The following is a 16875-nucleotide window of genomic DNA, read 5'->3' as shown; positions in this document are numbered from 1 at the left end:
ACACGCACACACGCACACCCGCGCACACGCACACACGCACACACACGCACACACACGCACACACACGCACACACACACAACCTTCAAAACAGTGGGGAAAAAAGAAAGTCTGCAGACATGATCAATCATGTCAAGATCCAGCAGAAATACCCATTCAGACCCGTTCATACTCCGTGAGCCCTCACAACACATGCTGTCAAGATCCAGCAGAAATACCCATTCAGACCCGTTCATACTCCGCATGTTTTTCTTGCTTTAAGGTTTGCTTATTAAATTCATGTCTGTCAGAGTAGCTGAACGCCTGGCCTCTGCCCGGAGCCGCTTGGCACTGGCAGCCGACACCAGCACTCACAGCCTGAATCCATTACCCCTGACAGCCTTTAAAGTCATAGTTCTCCCAAATCTAAATTGAAATATTATTTTTCTTGCCAGAAAGGCAACTTGGATGTCCAAAGACGAAAGCAGTTATTTTTGTTCACCTATAACGGCTGCCTTATAAACGTGCATTTAGGCAAGAAAGCTAGTATTTTAAGAAAGACAAGCATATATATCCTATATTAAGTATATTTATAAGTTAGTTTAAAAGTAAAAATTAGTTAAAAATAATATAAGTTCTAGAGTAAGTTTGAGCTAATTATAAATATTTTCAGAACAAAATTAAAATAAATAAATAAATATGAGAACATGATGGTCCAACATGGGTGATATGTAAATTAACAAATAAAATGAAAGTAAAAAAATCCAAATAAACCTAAAAACAAAAAGCAAAATCAATCAATAAATAAAACAAAACAAAACAAAAAATATTAAATTGTAAAAAAAAGTATACATATATATAAACAGGATTTTAGATTCTCATAGAGTGGATTTGTCTTCTGGTCTATCTTCTCCTTTCATGAGAGTCTTGCTGAGTTCTGCAGCAATAAAACCACCTCTGATCACCAGCCGGTGGAGGTACAGAACTTCACACACATTTTTTCTTTTACACATGCTGAGTATCTTTTTCTTTTTGTCTTGTTTCACCACAAAATGATTTCTAAAAGAAACAGATTTATAGAGGCTGTGGATAAAGGACACCACACGTTCAAAAACAACATATGCAGCTATAGTTTTCATATTACCTGCTTGTCAAACAATTACATTCACCGCTTATTATTTAGTATATAATTCTATAAACTTTCTGTGAATCAGATCATGCCAGATAATGTCAAATGTTGAGGACAAAGAAACCTTTACACAAAAGTATGTGTCTCTACTTGCATACTGGATTTTTGTATCCGTTAAATTACTTTTTTTACTTGCACCCAACTTAAAACTGTAATTTATGATAAAACTATTTTGTTTTGCGCAGAGAATCACAGCTGATCTCCATCGCTCTCGCCAAAAAACCATGATCCCTCAAAGCAGGATTTCAGGAGTTGATCAAAGGCCTCCCGACTGAACCGCACTTCTACAGCGAGGTTAATATAACCCAGCTTCCTAAAACACACCACTGATGTGTGAATCACTGACGCAAGACAAATTAAAAGAAAAACAACCTCAAAAAGCCGGAACTTGCACTCATCAAATCGGAAGTTTTCAGCACAAGAGAATTTGCAAATAGTAGCTCGCCAGTGTGACTCAAGCAATTTCTCATAAAATAAAGAAAACGAAGAACGTCAAATCCCTCGCTGTAATTCAAGGTGTGAAGCCACTTAGTAGCGTCAATAGCTATTTCTAGGCACGCTTTTCAGCTATAAGCTATTGGAAAAGTACGTTTCTGGCCTAGGGCCAGAGGAACTTATGTCGATATAACGAGAAAATTAAGTCGTTATAACGAGAAAAGGAAAAAATATATAATGCATGGCCGCTTAGAACTTCCGTACCAAACCTTTTAATGGTACTGTATACTGTATATTGATCAATTATGCAGTTTAGCTGTCAAAAATAGTTAATAAATAACTATTTTTGTAATAAATTTAATAAATAAATAAAAAATCCTTAAAAAAAAAAAAAACAACTTTGACTGCAAAATGCTTCGACTGACCAATCAGAACCAAGATTCCAGAGAGGCAAGAAATAAAATGTGTAGAAGAGAGGAAAACACAAACACAGTGATGCAGAAGTGGGAATGTGTGAGACATGAGAGATCTTTTTGGAATCTACAGCTCCAAAAAACAAAAACAACTATCAGTTCACAGGCTTAAAAAACAGAATATATATTCCACTGAAGCCAGTTAAAAGCATTTCTGTGCAACTGCCTATACACATTTTCATTTCCATACTCACTCTACATCTGTAACTCAGGCAGAACCCTGTGGGATTTTTCACGTTCGTAACTCACTTTGATCCCGACCGCTGCAGGAGTGACAAGCGCCAGTTTGTGGCAGCACATTTAAAAATCGAATTTATGATCTAAAATGCACCTCTTTCCGCTGCTCTGAAAATAAAAATATTGTACGCCATGCTTCTGCATATAGTTAATAACTGTCAGACAGTTAATAAGCGGGTACGAGGTTAAGCTAACGGAATTACAGGACCAAGGAAAGCAGGCAGAGGGCCTGAGAAAGGTGCATTTTCCATGTTAATTAACATCCCCTAATTATGGTCGGGTAAGGCTGTTAGGCAGAATCTGCCCATAGAGAGCTGTCCCGTGCCCCAATTAATGCCATCTCACTCTGCACAGCCGTTCCTGTTTACAAACTGATTTTAAAGAGATGCAGCACTGCTGCAGAGAAAGCTTGAATGCCTCTTGTTATAAATGGCAGATGTGTACCACACTGTGATGTTTAAAACCCTCCCTTTCATTCACTGCTATTTGTACAACTACAAGAAAGGGACAGGAAAACAAACTAACAATATGTTCACCTCTAATATAAGCTGGGTTTCCATCCAAAGTTGCGAATTTAACTTATACGCAAAATTGGAATATTGCATCAAACATTTGCGAATTAGGAACGTTTCCATCCAACGGGTCAAAGAGAACAAAATTGTCTCTTTTTCTGATAAACTGGCACTAAATCACTAAGAAAAGTAGGAGACGACACTGAATATAATAATTTTCATATATAATAAATTACTTGCACCTTAGAGTGAACAGACGAAACACAATAAATGCGGTCATAGCTTTCGGAGGTGGATGCTGCTATTTGGGAACGCAGTCGCGTAAGACAATTCAGGGAGAAAATTATACAGAAATACTTTGACGACAGACTGTGCTCAGGCATTTCAGAATGACCATAACAACATTTCAGATGCTGTGCAATGAGATCGGTCCGCTGGTTAGTTAGATGTCACGTGACATTTTTTTGATGCACATGGAGGAATTTATTTGGCAAATATGTTTCCGTCTCCCATTAACCCTGTTTCGCACAAGTCAAAAATCACCTCAAGTGAGCGTAAAAACATTTTTACGAATTAAGGGATTTTTTTCTGAAATTTGGTGTTTCCATCACTCATTTCTTCAAAATGCACATAAAAACAGGGTGATGGAAACATAGCTTTAGTGGTTCTCAACTAGTGGGTTGCCATCCTAAAAATAAAAAATTAAATAAATAAAAAGCTTGGATGTGATGTAATGCAAAGGCTACACGTTTATGACAAACATCATAATTATCGATTATTCCCTTGAAATTGTAATTGCGATTATTAATTACGATTATCACAATTTACATTGAATGATGTTTATACCATTGTTTGATGCAACTGCATGCCATATTTTTATATGAAAATAAACAAGCTGAAAACACTTTTAGTGCTTTTCTATAGTATTAAGCCTTAAATGTCAACTAAACATCGGATTGGTTTCTTCTTTAAATTATAAAAAAGTAAAAATATGAATGGTATTATAATGTTATACTAAAACGAATATAAAAATAATGGGAAAAACCATTAAGATAACATTTAGAAAGAAAAAAAACGCATCTTAAGCACGCAGAATAACATGAGTGGACTTTGAAAGATTAATTGCTGCTTTGAACGATTACATAATTGTGGCATCCATAATTGTAATCACGATTAATTCGATTGTAAATGTAAATTCGATTAATTGTGCAGTCCTAATGCAAAGTATAATTTAAAATGGTCAAATAAAATAAGTAATAAAAAAGACTTTTAGATCTGATGTTCAATGCAAAGGAAAGCAAAATAAGTTCAAATAAAATTAAATATAAAAAAATATATAAAAAAATAAGACTTTTGGATCTGACATTCAATGCAAAGGAAAGTAAAATAAGTAACAAATAATAATAAAAATATTTCAGATAATAAATATAATCAAAGATAATAAAGATTTTTAGATCTGACGTTCAATGCAATTAAATATAAATAATAAAAATAATTGACTTTTAAAGACAAAGAATTCTAAAGAGACAAAGCAATTCAATGACAAAAGTGCCAACTTCCTCTTAGAAAAAGAAAAAAAAATGCAAATCCTCTCTAACTCAAAAATCATTATCTTCATATACACATGCACAAACTGTCACAATGAGGATTTTTAATTTTTTTCGCAGAACACTTTGTTGAGCACCGTAGAAAAGCGTGTCCGAAGAAGGGCCTGGCAGCGATTTAGCCCCCACGGTGACAGATCACTCCGGCCTGCCAACTGGGCCATCTGGAAGTGCATGCCCTGTGGGTGTGAACCACTGAACTCCCACTGCTGTGGAAGGGGCATTTGTAGTCTTCCTGGCACCACTGCCAAGATCCCTCAGTCTCTCTTTCCTCTCAAGTCAGCGTTGCCAAAAGACATGACGGCAGCAGAGAAGTGTCAGAGGAAGTCTCAAAGGTAAGGGGGATGGTGTGTGGTGTGAATGACCCAACTGACAACTGACATCATCTCAGAATGTGATCATTCAGCCCAAAAAGGCTACAAAACATCATCTAGGTAAGAGGGGAAAAACATTACCAGGAGACAAGAAAAATATCCAGATGACCCATTGTGACGACTTATGTTGCAATCAGGGGTGTCATACAACTAATTTATTTATTTATATTACTGAGGAGGCACCAAGTCAAGCCTGGCTCACGTGGTAACCTAGTTGAAATGAGACATGACTAAAGGAGAAGGAAAAACACTTGTAAATGACACACAGATGATGACAAGAGCAAATGGAAATGATCTGTGTGGCTAAATGTGTGATTACTCCCACACCATATAAGACAAATAGTTATATTATTTGTACCTACAATAATAACGTTAATGTATTTTTTTAAATGTAACAAATCAAACCTGGCATTAACCCAATGTTTTGTTTGGGGTCTGAGAGACCAAAAGGAGCTTTTAAAAGCTTGAAAAACATATTTATTATTTAAGTATCAGGTTAATACTTAATGACTGCTAAAATATTATAAGGACTGACTATAAACAAAATTTCAACTTGGCATGCTTTAAACGTCCTCCATGAGAAATCTTACATCTGCTTGCCAATAATACATTTACATATTAACGTTCTCTGGTATACAGAATTATATTTACATTTCAAGATTACATTTTTAACATATACAGACACTAAGTCTCTGGGAACCCAAGACAATCAATCTCAACAGATCATCAGGGTTAAGTGCCTTGCTAAAGTGGTGTGCAATGTCTCGCCTTTTAGCAATCTAACAAGCAAACTTCCAAATTGGGCCTTAACCACAATATAAAAAAGTGAAGTGACGTGGCATGTGGCCAAGTATGGTGACCCATACTTGGAATTAGTGCTCTGCATTTAACCCATCCAAAGTGCACACACACAGCAGTGAACACACACACACCGTGAACACACACCTGGAGCAGTGGGCAGCCATTTATGGTGAGGAAAAGCTCAGATCCCAACAATTTAATTCTAATGCAGCTATAAGGATTGCTGTAAATCATTCAGGTAGAGTTAATCTGTAATAGATGGTCTCTCTCTTCTGTCTGTCTTGACTTCCATTATCATGCATGCACCCTCCAAAACTTTGAAAGTGTGGAGCAAACTCCTCAAAGAGTCAACAATCCCGGCCCCTCTGGGATGTTCTCAGGGACAACTCACAAGGAGACTGACAGAGCAGTCAACAGAGAGATTGCTCCCCGAGTACAAGGGCATCCAGCTCTCCTTCACCATTAACTCTTATACACCATTATTCAGAAAAAGCTTCTACATGGTGGCACTTTTTTTGCTGTCCTGCTTCATTAATGCTGCTGGAAATGGAAACATTTAGCATTTTATGGAAGCTTTCTCTTCTACAAAAATTTGCTTATATTTTTATTCTGTCTTTAAAAAGCCAGTCAAATTGTGCTCCCATAAATGTATGTAAAACAACCAATAAAATTAATTTCAAATATAATACTTGTCATTTAATATTGTACAGATACAAATCATCACAATATAAACAAAAACCTCTTGAATTGTTGTGTGTAGCACAAAGCATCTCACCAAGAGAACTGCGGATGTCCCGTTTGGCCGGAAAAGTTCGATGGACATATCTGGAAACATTCGTCCAATTCTGGATATGACATCATCAACATATCTGGAACGAGAAAAAAATATATTGTAGATAAATTGCAGAGCTTTCACTTCAAGTGCAAGTTAAAAGGTCCTCGGGTCACGGTCACACTGTCAATACCAAATCAATGGCTTTTTCATTAAGGTCTTGGTATTGAACAAAATAATTGTTTCTTCAGTTCAGATCCAACACATACTAATGGAGTATAACCAGTTGAGGTTGTCATTTTCATTATATTTTTTTATTATATTTCATTATATCATATTTAAAAGGTTGTTAAAAAGCCAGTCAAATTGTGCTCCCATAAATGTATGTAAAACAACCAATAAAATTAATTTCAAATATAATACTTGTCATTTAATATTGTACAGATACAAATCATCACAATATAAACAAAAACCTCTTGAATTGTTGTGTGTAGCACAAAGCATCTCACCAAGAGAACTGCGGATGTCCCGTTTGGCCGGAAAAGTTCGATGGACATATCTGGAAACATTCGTCCAATTCTGGATATGACATCATCAACATATCTGGAACGAGAAAAAAATATATTGTAGATAAATTGCAGAGCTTTCACTTCAAGTGCAAGTTAAAAGGTCCTCGGGTCACGGTCACACTGTCAATAAATCAATGGCTTTTTCATTAAGGTCTTGGTATTGAACAAAATAATTGTTTCTTCAGTTCAGATCCAACACATACTAATGGAGTATAACCAGTTGAGGTAGTCATTTTCATTATATTTTTTTATTATATTTCATTATATCATATTTAAAAGGTTGTTATTATTATTATTTTATTTTAATATTTCAGTGTTAGTAATTGTAGTACTACGAACATTTTATTTCAGTTAGTTCTCAATGCAACATTTCAAATTTTTGTTCACGTTTTTTTAAGTTGTCATTTTTAGTCAATATTTACATTTTTTCATCTTCACTTAAATTACCAAAAATATATAATATGTATTTAATATTCTTTTATATAATTTAAGAACAACACTGATGTAGATACACAAATCACACCTCCTTGTTTTCAGCACAGCTGTAAATAATCAAAATGCCATAAAAATATGAAATAAACATCAGAAGCAACAACAAATACTGTATAAGCTCATCACTGAATGCATTAAGGCATCAATTTGCATCTACCATCAACAAGAGGCTCCACTGTTCCACATCTGACATAACCTTCAGTGCTTCAGAAAATGAATACTTAAAACCCTGCCAGGGTTGCTCAACAGCCTCGTTAGACATCAATAAATTGGACTGAAAGTGCCAAAAGCCTTCAGCCATCCCTGGAGTCAGCAGAACAGTCCCCAAGAAGAGTCGCCCAACATGGATTGTGGGGTCAATGCTAATAAGGGTTTAATGAAAATCTCTGTTGCCATCAGCTATCAATAGACTTGAGGGACTGGGGGGACTGGCCCTGCAAACAGACGAGGAAAATAACTCATTAAAGAACCGATGGTGGGCGGCTGGCATAGGGATTTGCTTAAAAGTCATTTGAAAGTTATTGGACCAGCTATGGAGATAATATTTCTTAACGGTGGTTGTGGAGAACCCAGGTAACCCACGGACAGGTGCAAACAAGGACACGCATGTGCTTGCGTACACACACATCTGCAAGTGCGATGCAGCTGGAGGAATCGACAAAGATTAAGTTGCCTCATCACATTGAAAGTTCTCTGTGATTTTCCTGCAACAGCGTTTTCTTTCCCAGAAGATCAAAAGCAAAGAGAAATTGTTCAACATACCTCTCAGTTTGTTTGCAATTTCCCTCGTGCCTGCACTAAGGTTGCTCATTTACTAGCTTAAATTAAATAACAGCATATTAAATAGGCGAGAACATTGCTGGAGTTTATCACCAGCTCGACATATGCTTAGTAAAATCTTTATATAAGGAATTTGGGAATCATTAGACCAAGAATAAACTAGATTTTAACTTTTCTTCAGGAGAAAATGTGAGCAGTGCTTGTACATTCAAAACTTGCTGGCACAGTGCTATGGTATTTTTATGGAGTTGCTAGGGTGTTCTGGATAGTTGCTAGGTGGTTTCCCATTAGCCTAATTCTGTCCGTCTCGATATGGCTGGGGTCCTTCAATATAATTTAATAGGACTTTTTGGACTGTTTCATAGTCCACCAGGTGAAATACATTTGATCACTTTGAAAACCATTAGCACACCTCGCCACAACAATTCCAATGACTTAAGGTATCATCCATGTCTGACGCACAAATACTGTGGGATACATGTGGGAAAGTTATGCATTGAACTTAGTACTTCACCCAAAAATGAAACCTCTGTCATTACTTACCTCATGTCGTTCCAAACCCATAAGACTGTAGTTTGTCTTCGAAATACAATTTAAGATATTTTTAATGAAACCTGGGAGGTTTCGGTCACTCCATTACTAATCCAGGTAACCAAAACTTGCAAGATCTAAAAAAGTTAAAAAGGCAACATAAAATCAAATTCATCTTGTCAAAACGATCCCCATTCATATGAATCCGCAAATACGACTTAAAACACTGTATTATGCACGCCAGGCCAGTAGTTGCACTGTAAAAAATGAGTGCAATTTTAACTGTAACATATTGTAAAAATGCTACAGAGAAAAAAAAAAGTTAATAGGTTAACAGTAAGTTCCCGTACTATATACACAGGGAAAAACTGTAAAAGATCTAACCAGACATTTCATGTAATTTTACAGTAAAATGCTGTTAATTGTACAATTTTTAGAAGTAAAAAAAAAAGAACAAATCAATGAATAATTCACAGTAAAAAAAGTAATCTGATATTCCCAGAATTCCCTGCGTTGACACTCCACATTTGAAAGTATTTTGTTTAAATAATCATGTTTCTTAATAGTTTTGTAATGTTTGTTATCAGTTATACATGTGGGTTTTATGTTACATATTATGTTGTTTAATGAATGTTTATTGCATTATTTAAGTGTTGTGTGTTACCATGATGGTGTTTAGTGTTTGCGTAAATGACTTTGTGTGCCTTCTATATATTAGTATATACTTCAGCTTGTGGAAAAGCTACTTGTGATGAACTTATTCTTCATATTGCAGTCTCTTTTACCACCTGCATTATTATGGTGGTTGTCAGTTTATGTTAAAGATACAAAACAGATTTTAGTAGCAGTGTGCATTGCTGAATCGACTAGTTTACACTCAAATTTTCTTGTTTGTAAATTACAGTTTTATACTGTAAAATGTAAATTGTTTGTAAATGTTTTTACAGTTTTTCTGTATTTTTTTTTTTACAAAATGATTCTGGCAACCACAGCTGCCAAAATTATTTTGTAAAAACTACAGATTTATTTTAATTTTTTTTTACAGTGTGGCGATGTCACTTTGTAAAGAAACACTACACGAACATGTAACACGGATGCGAATGATGTCACCGTTTTCACAAATTCACATTTTTATAGTTTACACTGAGACGATAACAGTAATGCTTTCAAAAACTTGCAATTAGAAACCCGTTTTCAAAAGTTTGCAAAAAGTTTAACGTTTATAGTTTAAAACGACCCCTCAGTATAGTAAAAGTGACTAAAAAGCACTCGTAGAGTTATTTATTGAGCAGCTAGCCAAATATAAAGAAAATTGAACAGCAAACATCCTAAAATACATTAAAAAAAGCTTTAAATAACATATAAAGAGCAGGTCATATGGGTTTTCGAAAAATATCTCTTTTGCAGTGTAAACAGCCTGCAAAGTTAATCAAAAAAGTGCATGATAAATAAAGATATTGTCTCTCAAAAGAAAGAGTCGACTCAGAATCGCCTTAACGAGTCGTTATATTTTCGAATCTTCTGCCTGTTACCAATCTACGTCACTAATTGGTAACACATTAGCATAATCCCCGCCTGCCCACGAAATACGAACACTCTCTGTGTCGAGAAGATGACTGCTTCTCTAATCTTGCTTTATATCTTCGTTGGCTTCTAATCTTCTTTATTTGGACCAACAAGCGTCTCCGAACCACAACCTGTAAGTATGATTGATACGTTATGTGTACATTTTCAATTGAGTGCTCAAAATATCAAGTTTTTGTGCTAATATGTGATGTACACCTAGTGCAGCTTTAGGTTTCCAGGTAAAGCACAATATTACCGTTTTACTGAAATAGTTCTGATAATTCGCTGTGAACCCACTATTTCCTGGGTTCCTGGGTAATGTGTCGATTAATGTAGACTGACGTTGTTCTAATTACTTCGTTTAATAATAAAGAATGTAGTGTAGCGCACAGACTTTATAATTATTGTGAAAGTGCTGTTTAAGTAGTTATAGGGTTAATGCAGGGAGTAAAAGAGAGAGACGAGTTAGTTAGGCTGGTGCGCATGTGATACAGCTGTTCTGCGTTATAATTAAAGGTTAAGACACGGAGCGTCTTTTGTCTGTCATTCTTCAGACATTACAGTAGACATATTTTGGTTTTCAAACTGTATTGTTTCATCAGTTAGTCACGTTAGCCCTTGGCTAACGTATCCACTATTATTGTTTTGATAGTGTTTACAGTTTAGCAGCTAAACTTTAGCTGTGGGCACGATTCGCTTGCATAAGTATTAAACAAAATGTTTTTATGTCATTATTTTAAGAACTGATTGGAGCACTATATTATTGTTTTAAGTAAAGGTGCATGCTAGGGTTGCCAGGTTGTCACAACAAAGCCCGCCCAATTGCTACTCAAAACTAGCCCAATTGTGTTTCGAGGGTGGTCCCCCTTTAAGAATCGCGTTCTGGGGTGTAAAATAAATGCTTTCAGTCGGGGTTCCCATGGTAAATTCGCATTACAGTGCCTAAATATGAAGTTATTGGGGTCGCTACAACCCGCGACATCAAAAACAACTGCGGACTTGGCAACACAGATGGTAGCTCTCGCTAACTTGCTCAAGCGCTCCTCTTTGTGCCAATCACAACAGGCTTGGCCGGCTGACCAATCAGAGCAGAGTAGGCTTATGAAAGGGAGGGGTTTACAGACATTTCGCTCAGAACGGAATCGAATGAACCGTTTCGAAATCATGGACAAATTACTATGTATAAATGTATATTCTGGGAAAATTACAGTGTTTTCTGACCTTAGATGCATTTAAACCTGCTGTAGGGGACTCCAACACAATATTAGGACACTTTAAAAAACCATATGACCTGCTCTTTAAATTCACTTGTCAAACAGGATGTCAAAAAAAAAAAAATCTAATTTTGAATATTTGTTGAATTTAAAATAAATATCCACATTTGAATGCAAAAACGTTGCATTCGAATTTTAGGTGTGCGTCAGACAGCCTTATCAGTGGCGCACGAGATGCGATGACAATGTAAGTGACGTTGCATTATAATGTTTTTGTTAGCCTATCCAGTTGAAGCCACCAACTTAGATGCAGCGCTGCTGCGTTGTTCATTAAAAATATTGTGGAAAAAGACAACATCAATGCGGAGAAGATCTTGTTTATGTCAAAACTGAAACCAAGCCGTTCACACAGAATGCATATTTCGTGCATTTTCTAGAGGGACATCCATCACCGTTGCACTCGCGTCTTGCACAAGAGAGCCGCATGTTTAGAAAGCCATGTAAAATTAATGTAAGTTTAACTTAAAAAAAAAACATATATTGAGACTTTATGGCGGGTTTTTTCCCCATCCCACTGCAACTCATGTTTTTAAATGAAAAATGTACTCCGTGTGATTGTCTTTCTGCCCTTTGTATTAAACTATGCATACATACATGATGCTGTTTTGTTTATAGTTGTTTAAGCAACTTAATTATATATGGTTTATAAAAATTATTTTAAACATTATGCACTTTTTTTCACAGATAGTCATGTTATCTTACTTACTGAATAAACGTGCATTAGTAATATTTTGCTTGATGCGCCCTCTTGTGGCCTCAGAAGAGAAACCAAAAGCTTTTCTTCACCCTAACTGAAATTATGTATTTTAAATTCGAATATAATTCGAATTTTGATAATATTTAAGTACAAAATTCGAATTTCGTTTTTCAGCCATTTTGACAGCCCTAGTCATAAGGAAAGCATGCGATATTGCATACTAACCTCACATAAACCAAAACCTGCTCTTCCAGCCAATCACAGACACTGTAGCCAAGCAATTATTTTATTCCTGGCATAGGTGGTTTATTGGCAATAGAATGTCTGGGATGTAACCAAATAGGGTTAGCAATTACATCTCCATTGGCACCACAGAGGGGTGTCGGCATGTTCCAAGACAAGACATGTTTTAATATCTCCATGCTTCATAACTCATAATCTCTGGAGTGAAACCTACCTAATCTCCATACAAACTAACTCATCATCGCTGGACTCACAGAAGTTTTTTTCTTCTTCTTCTGTGGCTCTGATTGTTTTCTCAAGCCAAGCAGAGCATGAGTCTCATAATGAATTTGAGGCACAGCGAGGCTTAGATTAACATATTTAAATCACTGTAAAGTTAATACCTGCCTGCATAGATTTTGTGGTCCTGGATATGGTCAAGAATGTGTAAAATCAGTTAAAAGCACTGTCTGCAGGACCCAAAATTACATCTCCCTATGGTGAAAACGGACAATGTATCTGCAATGAATATTTATAATTACCAACCTGAAAATTGTATTTTACTTTATTTTTTATATATATTATGAAGCTTTTTCCTTTGAAAAACTGCCATATTTATGACAAACAGCATAGTCTCTGTGTCACAGTGAAACTGTACCTGTCAAAAAGCAATCATCAAAACATTTTGTGACTTTATTCCACGTATATTTTGTTTTGGTGGCTTAATGTCACAAATATTTCACTCAACACTACACATACAAAAAATAAATAAATCTTGTCGGTATTCGAGATAAACTTCTAACAGTAAAATACTGACCAAACAAATTCAACCTAAACTATGTAATGTTGCAGTTCCTCATAGTTCCTGCCAAACTGGCATTTTATTTACTCACCAAAGCTAATATTTACTCACATTTGGTGCTTGGCTGCCTTGAAACCACAGTGTTTAAAGGCCCTTATTAAAGTCCCTCCCTCTGGCCCTGCCTCAGGTTGTCTCTCTGAACATGTTTTTAATTGTCTACTACCCATCTGCCCAGTTATACCACTGTATCAGTACAGGACGAGACCAAGAAAGGTCAAGAAATCCAATGGAAGAGGATGTGGCTGTATCCTCTGACCTTGAGCGCGCTGTAACACTGTCAATCAGCAAGGCACCATGGGCCATTTTGCCAGTGACGGCTTCATTTCGGAATAAAATATTCAGTAGAAACTCACCATTCAGAGTTCAATTTACTTACTTGACCAGGTGTAATGTCTCGGGCACTGTTGAGGAAGCTACTAGCAACTCAATTAAAAGTATTCAAATGGCAGTCGAGCTAGCCTTTAGGAAAAGTAGTGATCTGCTGTCTTTGCTCTTCTTGGACCACAGAACTTTTTGAACCAATCACCTGAGCTGTAAATGTCATGCATCTAAAATCTCTACACAGCCGCAGGAAAATGATATTATAATGCTGATTGGGGGGGAAAACACTTTAAGATCACTGAATAAATAAATTATTATTATTATAATAATTTTTTTAAAAGTCAGTATTTTTAATCACTATATTAATCAATCAATCAAAAAAACAAAAACAATAAATCAATAAATACATTAAAATTAATTACTAAATCAATAAATGCAAATAAATCAGTCGCTGGTAAAACATCTATCATAATATAACAAAATATTTGTTATTTAAATGCAAAGATTTATTCCATTAGAATGGCTAATGGATGGCTAATTCGGAACACTGCACACTTTAGAACCAGATGGTGTAGTTTACATCTAACTCCAGGTAACAGGACTGTACTAACTGGACAAACTAGGCACACAACTCTCAGGGCTGGTTGGGATGCATAACATTGTTGTTCATAATAAATTTAAGGGATAGTTCAACCAAAAAATAAATCTCGTCTTCATTTTCTCACACTCATGTTGTTTCAAACCTGTATGACTTTCGGTCTTCTGTGGAAAAAAGAGAAGATATTTTGAAAAATGTCAATGCATAAATAATGACAGAATGTTTGGGTGAACTGAAGTCATCACTAATTTACACTGAAAAACATTTACTGTACAAAAATCCATCAGTGTTGGGCTTTTGTTGATCTGAAGATACTAGTCAGAGCTGTTTGAGGATGTGAATGATTACACCATGAGATTCTGCAAGGAAGACACAAATGTTGGTTTTCTTTTTTCTATCAACTTTGTAATCTAAATGCAAAGTTAATGAATGCTCCATGGACATGTAGATTCTGCAGCACAGTTTAAGGATCCGGTGTAGTGTGATTTGAATGCTAATGCATCAGATTATCATCCAGATGATGAAACATTTTCAGTGGATTACATGCCAACTGCTTAAAAACTGATGCGGCCACAAGAAAGGGCATCTGTAGACACCCCTGAGGATGGAAGGAAGTCAGTGTCAGGGGAGCACAAAAAAAGGAGATGCGTGTACTTTGTTCATCTTGATGTAACGGGGTAACATTGGTCTCTCAGTATGATGGATGATACAAAGAGATCAAATAGCCCTTTCTTGTGACTGCATGTGAGGGTGAGATGAATACTGATAAACGAGTGCTGTCTTCCCCTCTTTAATCAGGGATCAGCTATGACTAAAATTTTCATAACACTCTGCTCTCTAAGCTTTGCTGCAATGCAGCACAGGAAAGAAACATGAATCAAGAATCTTGACCAGCGCTCCGTCCAGTCTGGAACATGAAACAATCTAGATGCACTTCATGATATTCATATTAGGGCTGGGTAAAAAAATATCGAAACCTCGATATTAATCGATTCACATTTTTACGGAACGATATCGATTCTTAAATCCCAAGAATCGATTAGTCTAGCCTGTTTTCCATTAATGGACGGAACATTGAAGGGTACTTCCATCAAAAAAAATCGCAATAAGCATTGTGCTTCGGTACTTTTAATATGAAACAAAGTCTCAGATTTCAAATTCTGTCCATTGTATTGCAATATTCAAACAATAAATGCCGTTTTGGCACTGTTTGATGTGAAGTGACAGATCGCTGTATAGCGCCTCAGATCAACAGACGCGCCAGCGAGAGGTGCACATGAACTGATCATCTCCTCCGCTTTAATACCAGTTTATGTGAAAAATCATATATTTTTCGAACAACCTAGTATGAGAGCCTGTTCTAGTACACCCCCAAAACAAAATCAAGACTTTGTAAAAGAGCATAATAGGACCCCTTTAACATAAAAAAGGGAAATTTAATTTGGTTCCACTCTATATTAAGTGGCCTTAACTACTATGTACTTACATTTTAATTAATAATTTGGTACAACGCACTTATTGTGTACATATATGTTTTTACATTGTACTTATATTTTAAAAATACCTGCATGTAATTACATCTGTAATTAATTTCTGTAATTACATTTATAATTACACTGTTGACCCATCCCTTACACCTTAACCCACCCTTAATCCTACCCATACCACCAAACCTGTCCCTAACCTTACCCATATCCCACCTCAATAGCAGCAAAAGTGTTTTGCAATACAATATGAACACAATTACATTGTACATATTTTTTATGTAAGTACATAGTAGTTAAGGCCACTTAATATAAAGTGGGACCTTGAAATTAAATTGACCAATCTAGTTAAATTGAAATTTGAATGTGAAAAGTTAATTAAATATGATTAAATATATAAATTTAATTTCAAAAGGTGGCTTTCTGAATGTTAGTCAGTTCTATCCATCCACCCATCCATCAATGCATCAAATATAAAAATATCAGAAATTAAAAGGTATGAATTATATATATCATGTATTCATCATCCATCAAATATAAAAATTAAACAAAATGAAATATATGAATTTTTCAGTGCTTTTTAAACTTTTTTCAAAGCTTTCAAACAGCCAACATTCAAAGTTTGCCTTGGCAAACTTAGCTTTTCCAGTTAAAATGACAGTCAGATCAATTTCTTTGAATCTAAATTCACTGCAATTCTCGTTAAAATGCCCGATACCAAACGCCGATACCACACAGCATGTGATAAGCTCCATATTCAGACAAAGAAACACCAACAACAGAACAACAGACAGCAGAAAGGAGTTAAGGATGTATACTACGAAGTATATGTATGCAATGAATATAATGTTAAACATTCAGTATTAATGCCTGTATAGCTGATGTGCGCGAGCTGATAAACAAAGCACGCTGAGTGGATTGAGCGCGCGGCGGTGCAGATGCGCGAGCTTGTCGAGTAAATATATCTTTCTCACAGCCATCACTGGAAAGTTTGTAGTTCGGTCGGATAGAGAGAGAGAGAGAGAGAGAGAGAGAGAGAGAGCGTGCACACTTCTGTTGTGTGATCTTTGATGTTCACTCACTTAGCACACGCATCATTTGGATT

At 35.8% G+C, this 16875-nt stretch overlaps 1 protein-coding gene across 1 annotated transcript in view; it reads right to left on the bottom strand.

Moving 5' to 3' along the window:
• The window catches only part of LOC107557205 (mediator of RNA polymerase II transcription subunit 27), a 61299-nt gene that overhangs the window by 17141 nt on the left and 27283 nt on the right, over positions 1 to 16875 (bottom strand). Inside the window, exon 4 of the mRNA XM_016240541.1 lies at positions 6884 to 6977. Coding sequence (XP_016096027.1) covers positions 6884 to 6977 — 94 coding nt within the window. The remainder of the gene's footprint in view (positions 1 to 6883; positions 6978 to 16875) is intronic.

Source organism: Sinocyclocheilus grahami, unplaced genomic scaffold, assembly GCF_001515645.1.
Source record: "Sinocyclocheilus grahami isolate Dianchi unplaced genomic scaffold, SAMN03320097.WGS_v1.1 scaffold592.1, whole genome shotgun sequence".
NCBI classification, from domain to species: domain Eukaryota; kingdom Metazoa; phylum Chordata; class Actinopteri; order Cypriniformes; family Cyprinidae; genus Sinocyclocheilus; species Sinocyclocheilus grahami.
The sequence above is the reverse complement of the archived record's forward strand: the minus strand, read 5'-3'. Positions and strand labels throughout refer to the sequence as shown.